The sequence below is a fragment of the Anneissia japonica genome, unplaced genomic scaffold (assembly GCF_011630105.1).
Source record: "Anneissia japonica isolate Jap-2015-1 unplaced genomic scaffold, ASM1163010v1 scaffold288233_len47135_cov101, whole genome shotgun sequence".
NCBI lineage: Eukaryota > Metazoa > Echinodermata > Crinoidea > Comatulida > Comatulidae > Anneissia > Anneissia japonica.
In genome coordinates, this window is record NW_022710250.1 from 29,331 (window position 1) to 39,106 (window position 9,776).

Genomic DNA, 9,776 nt, shown 5'->3' on the forward strand with positions numbered 1-9,776 from the left:
AAATGATTTTAACACAACAATTAACTTCAAGGCTTTATGCAAATTCAAATGTAAAATTTGTAGTAAAGTTTTAATACATTTAATAATGTTCTTTATCTTTATAGTGTAATATTTTAGTATTCTAAATTATATGATTACATACAGTATAATTGTAATCTTCTTTAATGCAAATATAAATAAGTAATTGTAGTATAAGTCTACTCTATTTGTAATGAAGCACTGTAATTAATTAGATTATACCCACTATTATGGAAACTGGTTTCCTACTAAATTACTGTGCATGTCTCCCTATAAATGCAATTAATGCAAGAAGAAATATTAATTATACAGTAGTGATAATTCAATCAAAACAGATAAAAAGATATAAAATAGTAAGATCTTATTACCCTACATTCATTAATGAATATGATTTTTACGTTTAAATTATTATTATTAAAGGGACAAGCCCTTATATAAATTTAAATAAAGTTAAACAAATAAATAAAACAATAGAAATTAATTAAATTTAAATACCGTACTCTAATAATGTAATGTATTTAATTTTGTTAATATTTGAATAAACTGTTTAATGAAATATTCTGTTTCAATTAGATTTTATTCACTATTATAGAAATATAATACAGGTTTTACTATTATTCAAAACAAATAAAAAGATAAAATAGTAAGATCTTATTAACCTACATTCATTAATGAGTATAATATTTTACATTCAAATTATTATTAAAGGGAACTATTTAATTGAAAGTATTTTTTTATGGAATTTGGGACAAGCCCTTTTATAAATTTAAATACATTTAAAATACTAAGCGATTAGTAGAGCTCCGCATAGTACACTATAGGAGAATTGTTATAAAAAAAAAAACTATATTTAATGCTTGAAAAAAATTCCTAAGGCCTGCAAGGCCCGAAGGAAATTTTTGAATTAAAAAATTATATTAAAAATATATTAAAGATGTACTGTCCCTTGAAAATGACCAAAATCATAAAAAATAACTTTTAAATTAACTTAACATTTTGCAGTAACATACACTTTATTAACTTGAGCATAGAAATTAATCAATTAAAAAAAATGTGTTTCCTGATTTTTTAACTGGATAATTATAATAAGATAATAAAACACTTCCAGTGACTGGAAGTGTTTCTATCAGTTTTTTTTCGCTGTAAAATGATGGTTTCTATGGGTAAGCATTTTTTTTAATACACTAATTTCTGTGTTCAAGTTGATAATTTTTATGTAACTTCGTGGGCAAGTAAATTTCAAAAATGATTTTTATGATTTTTTTTGCAAGGGACAGTACATTTTTAATATTAATAATTAATTAATAATTATATATATATATATATATATATCAAAAATATATTAAAATTATTGGACTGTGGGGATAGGCTAATAACATTGGGAGTTGCAGTGATGATGTCACGACTGACTTATACAATAATAAATATTATACAAATATAAAATACCTTAAATTAGGTAAATGTAAATATTTTATGTGTATTCTATTAATGTATGGAGTATTTAATTTTGTTACTAAATGAAAAACCTTTTCAATAAAGTATTCTGTTTTAATTAAATTTTATTTACTATTATACAAATATTCTGGTTTTACTACAATTCGATCAAAACAGATAAAAAGATAAAATAGTAAGATCTTATTAACCTACATTCATTAATGAATATGACTTTTACATTTAAATTATTATTATTATTATTATTATTAAAGGGAATTATCTAATTGAAAATAATAAGTTTTAAGGGAAGTAGGGATAAGTCTTTTTAGAAATTTAAATAAATTTCGAATACTAAAATAATAGCATAATTATAGAAATACACAGGTTTTACTATAATTCAAAACAAATAAAAAGATAAAATAGTAAGATCATATTAACCTACATTCATTAATGAGTATAACATTTTACATTCAAATTATTATTAAAGGGAACTATTTAATTGAAAGTAATTTTTAATGAAAGTTGGGACAAGCCCTTTTATAAATTTAAATAAATTAAAAATACTAAGCGATTAGTAGAGCTCCGCATAGCACACTACAGGAGAATTGTTATAAAAAAGTTATATTAATGCTTGAAAAAATTCCTAAGGCCTGCAAGGCCCGAAGGAAATTTTTGAATTAAAAAAATATATAAAAAATTTATTAAAAATGTACTGTCCCTTGAAAATGACCAAAATCATAAAAAAAAAAATACTTTTAAATTAACTTGCTCATTTTGCAGTAAAATACACTTTATTAACTTGAGCATAGAAATTAATAAATTAAAAAAATGTGTTCCCTGATTTTTTAACTGGATACTAATAAGATAATATAACACTTCCAGTGACTGGAAGTGTTTCTATCATTTTTTTTTCGCTGTAAAATGATGGTTTCTATGGGTAAGCATTTTTTTAAATACACCAATTTTTGTGTTCAAGTTGATAATTTTCATGTCACTTTCGTGGGCAAGAACATTTCAAAAATGATTTTTATGATTTTCTTTTCGTTTTTTGCAAGGGACAGTACATCTTTGGGTGAAGGTTTCATGAAACAAGGTATTAAGAAAAGTCTCACTAAAAAAAAATATCAAAAATATATTAAAATTATTGGACTGTGGGGATAGGCTAATAACAATGGGAGTTGCAGTGATGATGTCACGACTGACTTATACAATAATAAATATTATACAAATATAAAATACCTTAAAGTAAGTAAATGTAAATATTTTATGTGTATTCTATTAATGTAATGGAGTATTTAATTTTGTTACTAAATGAAAAACCTTTTCAATAAAGTATTCTGTTTTAATTAGATTTTATTTACTATTATAAAAATATACTGGTTTTACTACAATTCGATCAAAACAGATAAAAAGATAAAATAGTAAGATCTTATTAACCTACATTCATTAATGAGTATGACTTTTATATTTAAATTATTATTATTATTAAAGGGAATTATCTAATTGAAAATAATAGGTTTTAAGGGAAGTAGGGATAAGTCCTTTTAGATATTTAAATAAATTTCGAATATAAAATAATAAAAAAATAACTATAAAGATAAAAAAAATATTAAATGTATTGAAATTTACTATAAATTTTACATTTGAATCTCCATAAATCTTTGAAGTTAATTGTTCAAAGGCAAACTTAAGCAGAGTGATTACTGAAATATACAATGATCATTAACATACATGCAATTGTCAAAACATTTGACGAAATTAAAGGCGTATAATAGCAAGTCACAGTGTAAAGTATCCTCAGTTGTAAAGCTGATAAAAAATATTTTAAAAAAACAGGCCCACCCAACATTGTCCACCAGGGAGTATTCCATTTTGGGTGGTTTTCGTCCGGGTGGTTGTTGTACTGGGTGGCTTTTGTCTGATTTTAATCATTATGTAATTAAGATTAAACTTTCCACTGTGATTAATTATCAACCACCATTAACAGCTGGTTTCCATTTAAGTTGAGCGCTTTCTAAAACTTAAAGTACAATAGAATGAATGTCTTCAATGAACTTAGGTCCACGGTATGAGTTCTCCTTTTTAAATAGTTCATGTGGCCATACCATGTTCAAGTATTCATGAGACCAGAAAAGGAGAATCATTGACAGCAGTTCCCGCTGATAATGATGCTTCATTTTCATCTGCAGGTTTGGTACGCAAAAGATGTCCTATTTGTAGACTATGTATTATTCCATTACTGTTACTGTTGATATACAAATAAACAAACGCTTCACTATAACATTATTTGTTGAATCGTGTTTTAAAGGCGTTGAAAAAGTTCCTACAGCGTAACGTCATTATATTAAATATACAGTAAATATAAATATTGATGATATTTCTAAAATTTAGCATTTACTTAATATCTTAAACACACACACAAACCCACACATGTGAAGGGGTTACAACCGAAGACATTGAAAAAAAACCTTACAGTGGTGACATAGTTAATCTTCGTTTTTTCATTAAAAAAAATATGTGTAATGCTATTTCTGTCAGTAAGCAATGGATGTTTAGCAACAACCGTAAAATTGTGTAGGCCACTGCATAACTGAGTACGAATATTTCACAAGATATCGCTCACACAGCGTGTGTCTATGAACTTGGAAAAATACCTAACTAAGGGTGACTTTTGATGAAAAGCTCAGATATTTCACCGGGGGTATATAGAGGGAGCTCTCACTGTTTAAATATATTAAATTAATTGACGTCATCGCTTGCGAGTATGTCATCTCTTCACAGGTGTGTCATCGGCTGGTATGGGTTTACAGGCGCAAACCTCCACACACACACATACATACATATACCTATATATATATATACCTATATATATATACCTATATATATATATAAATCATATAAATAATATAAATAATATAAATAATATAAATAATAATAATAATAATAATAATTGAATATGCAATGATGTTTTGCTCACACTAGTACACTGATCGAATTTTTTGGATTCATTTGGACTAAAAATTTTCTTTCGTACAGCAAAGATATTAATTTGTTGTCGCACACACACACACACACACACCCACACATAGGACTTGATAAACAGAAGCGTATGTTATCAAACGAAATAGATGCAAAACATATCGAAATTATGATGTATTCTGCTTAGACGTACCATATTGTTGCTCCATAAATACCGAGTTCATAGGTCATCTCACGTAAAGTTACGGGTTCCAAAGGTTTTACTGAATATCCGTTGATCTTTACTGGTTCTACCCTTTCCATCAAAATGAATGTTGCACGTTCTGGCGAGCCCTTCAATTCGATGAGCTTTTCTTTAATATCTTTCCCAAACAGGTTGTTACCTTAGAAGATAGTAAATAAATAGCTTATTTTTTAAAGAACAAGTCTGATAATAATGGTTCATAGGCTGACTTCAATATGGTACAAACTGTCTTGCCAAGACAGCTTCAATTGATGTTTCCTGAGTTAACTATTCATCTTATTTACGCTATATTTTATTAATTTAAACACACACGGTAGTTTTTACCTCCACCTTCCCGGTTTGGCTTCAGGACAAACATTTCCGGATTTTCAATACCGAGATCCGCAGCATGGTCTCCTTTCGGCCCCTATTGTACATATACATATATAAAGCATTATGTAACACATTATGGAATATATCCTTAACGGTGTGGTTCTGCCAACTTACATTAGGAAGATTACAAAAATTAGTCCAAGTTGCAAAACATTAAAATTTTATATAGGTTTTTTTTAAAGTTGTTATTATTAATATAAAATAGAAAGAGTGTAGAACATGTTGAACTCCATTGCTAACTCACTGGATTAAGTGAATATAATCTGCAGAATGTATTGCGAATCCGAACAACTGCTTCCGGGTCATCAATGTACTTTTCAATAACACCTGGTTCAGAAATTGCTTGCTGAACAGTTTTCGTTCCCGCCAAATGACCACCTATTGATGGACATTTTATGGCGCATGACTGCTCAGCTAAAAGTCTCCCTTTCCATTCCTATCATTCAGAATTATAATGTGTCGTATACTGTACTATTTATCATATACAAAAATAATAAACACACAACATGTTAAACTGCTGCAACGTTGATTGAATTATTTTTAAAATTGATTTTTATTTAATCGTTAAATTTATTTTTTATCAATAAATATTTCTTTCTAACAATTTTACATATATGAAAACAGAGTATTAGAAAGTATACATTCCAGAGGTGTATCCAGGATTTTTTCTGGATGGGTCGTGATCATAATTTTTTTGACCTTTTCACAATGAATAACAGCAAGATGTGATTAAAATGTCAATACAATTTGCTTGAATGCGGATGGCAGACTCATTTTCAGAATTGCTGAAATTGAGATGGTTAGCGTCACGCAATTGGCAAGGTCTTTGGACTCGTTGCTGGTACCGCATCAATGCTTATTCATTGTCATTGTGAAAGGCCCTAGAAAAAAATGGGGGAGGGGGTGTGTCGTGCGACCTTCCCGACCCCCTCCACTTTTTTGCATACACCCATGCATTCTGTTAGCATATTGCATAACTGTTCATCAATATATAAAGAAACATTTATTTAAGCCTATATGAAAAGGTATATAGAAGAAATTGTTTGAGCAATAATCCTTAAAATACCTACCACCTTGGTCTTGTAAAACTCTGGTTTATATCCCGTACGGTAATATACAACGGCTATTTCACATCCATCGCTGGAACAAAAATCACCATTATATTTACGATAATTCACAGAGACGTAAATGATGACAAATTTTACGATGATGGTGAAGGTGTTTGCAATAATTGTTTGATTTAATCTTTTGCCAGAAAAAAAAAATAAATAAAAAAAAACCCTCTAGGTGGTAGAATAAGCTATAGTTTACGATGGTCTTCAAAACTATGCATTATTCTAAATCACGTACAGTAAATGTTTTTTTATTCATCCTCTTTTTTAATCTAAAGATGTGAATTGTAAATTTAATATTATTAATTATAATTAATTGTATGCTGTTTTATGGGTAGAGCGCCTTATACCTTATAAATCATATAAGGCCTACATTATGCCTGTAACATGTAGGTTAGTTGTTTTTATAGCTGTTGTTCAAGACTAAAATGCATTACCTCTTTGAAAATGCTAGGAAGAAAAGTGCATGGGCTAAGCAAATTAAAAACAGGATAACACCCAATACGGATAAGTAATATGATGATCACTTAAATGCAGTAAATAAACATCGAACAATTTATATAATATTGATAGCATATTTACATTCTTAGTTGCTGATCGTCTGTCAGATCGGCGCGCATTCCAATATCTCCAAGGCTCATCTTCATGAAGGGTATTCGAGGATTAATTTCATGAATGCTGAACTCAATATGACGATGATTGATGCGGGCCAGGTCTGCCGGCTCGGTGACTAGCAAGACTGACGCACTGAGAATAATATGATAGTAGTTTATTAATTAATTATTAATTAAAACTTTACATATTGAAATTGGGTTAAATAAATGGGTCTTATTTTGCTAAAAATAAAACCAGTAGAGTTTCATTATTAGTGAACAAAAGTGATATGAAAGTAATAAACTGGTTTGGTGGTTATCCATAATTATTGGTGATGTCACCAATATTTTAGCCTTTCGTACAATGTCGAAAGCATGAAAACATGCCATTTTATTCAATTATTTATTTAGTTATTTATTTAAAAAAAATGTAGGTATATTTAAAAGAATGTAGAATACCTAGGTCAAGTGAACCCGAACTATATAAATTTGTTTGTATGCATATTTCTTTTTCTTTTTCTTCAAAGCGATTTAAGAACTACCCCTACTTCACCATATTGCATTACAACTAAGTTCTATGAAATACTTACTTTGGCTGGCCGTACACCTCCCATGCCCGGACAAGAGAAGTGGCTATTCCTTCAAGACTCGGGTTGTCTGGAACTTGGTTCGCTTCTTTGTACATCCCTGCTAACCTTAGGGTGTATCTGCATGAAATAATTTGGGTGAAAACCAAACGATCGCTATCATGTAAATTGAAAAGTTTTGTATGAAAAAACATCCCAAGAACGGTATCTCTGATTGTTCTATGTACTATACATATATAAAATATAACTAATTTCATTAAAGAAATAGCTAACCTATGAAGAAGTGGCATACGTGCTGCTCCTGCAGCCATTCCAACAGCAATCGTATTAATTTCAATCTGCTTAAATTTCTGCTCATTACTATCCAACATGTAATCGCATCTGATTATGTCAAGTGTTCCTCTCTGAAATTCCAGGTTTTCAATATGTAAATGTATGTACGGTAATTAATCAATCAATTATCAAATTATGATTTCAATCAGAAAATTTACAAATCAAAAGATATTTAAAAGAGGTATGACGAAATATAACAATGTTTGCTGTATATTCATTTTATCGCATTTAATTCACTTTGATTATTATGTTATTTTGTTATATTATGCAAGTAAACAAGATTCGAATATCGTTGACTTAACTATTTTTTACATACATTCTGTTGTTAAGAATTTTTACTGAAAGTCATTAAAATCACTCACGTCCTTAGTTTCTTTTTGATGAACCTTATGGTAAATCTTAAGCAAATTTCTTGTAAACTCATCGTACTTAACCACACTGATGAAAAAAAGCAAAATGTATAATGTATTTATATCCGTTTATTATACAACGTAGTGCTACGGTACTACATGGTATTTGTTTTTCGATATGACACGCCTAGGCTGCTTATGTATTATGTGCTATATAGGCCTAAACTTATTATCGTCAACATCATCATTTATATCATAATCATCATCACCGTCATCATCACAACCGCCATCAGCATTATCATCATCATCATGAAACTCATCATCTTCATCTCAATCAATTTCTAACGAAATTACTGAAGTTTTTAAATAATAATTGGTTATAATAATAATAATAAAAATTGTACCGTAATAAAAATTAATTACTCGATCAGATTTATGTAATTCTATATCTAATTTTGTACTTTTTAAACGTTTTTAGCTAAGGTTCTTTTTAGGCCTCATTTGCCAAAAGAGGGCGAAGTGTGTTTTGAGAGGTGTGGGGGGGGGAGGGGCACCTCAACCCCACGTTTGGTTGGACTGAGGTGCAAAATTTTGAGGAAATAGTGCTGGAATGAAACTCTTATATAGTAAAAGTCATTATTATAACGTCACCATCATCTTTTATCAGCAATATCCGGATATATAATTAATCTGTTTTGTACCATAGAACAATGATGTATTTACTTCAGTTTACCTACTTGTGTGCCGAAAATATTATACTTTCTCTAATTATAACAAAAGCACGTGCACTCGAGTATTATAGGTAATTCACACGTTTGTGATACAGGTATCTTACTATAATCATGGAGGTATAAAAATATTTTATACCTCCATGCTATAATATAAGATGTACAGTAACTGTACTCTGGCCTGTACAGCTCTTTTTCGTAAAACCTGGGTCATTTATGCAGTTCATTACAACTAATTTCAGGCATCATGTTTACTTATGAAATTACATCGCGATCGAAACATTGGAGAACCAACACCCCCTTAAAAATATGTGGGGGAGGGGGACTGTCCTCAGTCTCCCCCATGATCTGCGCCCATGCATTTGCATCAAGGGTAAACTTCTTGAGGTCTCTCCACTCCGTCTGTGTGAAAACGGAGTGCGAGTGAAAATAAAATAAGAGAATCAATTCTCACCTTTTTAACACGTTACATATGAAATCATAATCTTGGCTAACAAGGTACATCAGTTTGTTGAAATCAAGTTGAGCTTCTTTCAATTTCTCAAAAAGGTGCCGAGGTATAGGAGACGGCGCAAGCATAAATGAGTTATGAGTGACAACACTTTTGTTGATAACATCGTCTTTGATTGGCCTAACGAGACCGTGAGTAAACGCAAAATCTTTGGCTTTTTGAATGAATTCATCAAGACGATCATTGGCGAAGGAAGGCAGGCCTACACTTGTCATTTTGTATTTGTGACCTGTCAGATGAAAACTAATAGTTCACATTTTGTTCTTTTCTTCCTGCCAAGGCAATGAATAGATCATATTTACATAAATTTGTTTATAGATTCGATTGCCAGCGTATTATATTATTAAGTCACATCTGGTCCTTTAATGTTTACTTACCATATGCTTTGCCTCCCTTGCTTTCTTTTACTGTTGTGATATATAATTTACTTTCATCAACTGTATATTTCCCCGCATTTTTCATACACTTCACAGTATTCATATATATATATATTTTTACTATTATTGTTATTGGCT

General features: G+C 29.7%; 1 protein-coding gene across 4 annotated transcripts in view; it reads right to left on the minus strand.

Moving 5' to 3' along the window:
* Positions 1-2,580: 2,580 nt before the first annotated feature.
* Positions 2,581-9,776, minus strand: part of LOC117106977 (glutathione synthetase-like) — a 13,329-nt gene continuing 6,133 nt past the window's right edge. For 3 of the 4 annotated variants that reach the window (XM_033248496.1, XM_033248495.1, XM_033248497.1), the window contains exons 2-11: positions 9,205-9,490; positions 8,035-8,110; positions 7,613-7,743; positions 7,343-7,459; positions 6,742-6,906; positions 6,118-6,187; positions 5,292-5,483; positions 5,000-5,081; positions 4,625-4,814; positions 2,581-3,697 (exon numbers count right to left, since the gene is read on the minus strand). In XM_033248496.1, the coding sequence (XP_033104387.1) occupies positions 3,571-3,697; positions 4,625-4,814; positions 5,000-5,081; positions 5,292-5,483; positions 6,118-6,187; positions 6,742-6,906; positions 7,343-7,459; positions 7,613-7,743; positions 8,035-8,110; positions 9,205-9,476 (1,422 nt within the window). In that variant the 5' untranslated portion in view covers positions 9,477-9,490 and the 3' untranslated portion in view covers positions 2,581-3,570. Of the gene's footprint in view, positions 3,698-4,624; positions 4,815-4,999; positions 5,082-5,291; positions 5,484-6,117; positions 6,188-6,741; positions 6,907-7,342; positions 7,460-7,612; positions 7,744-8,034; positions 8,111-9,204; positions 9,509-9,776 lie in introns of those variants that run through there. The other variant, XM_033248498.1, reaches the window with a different exon arrangement.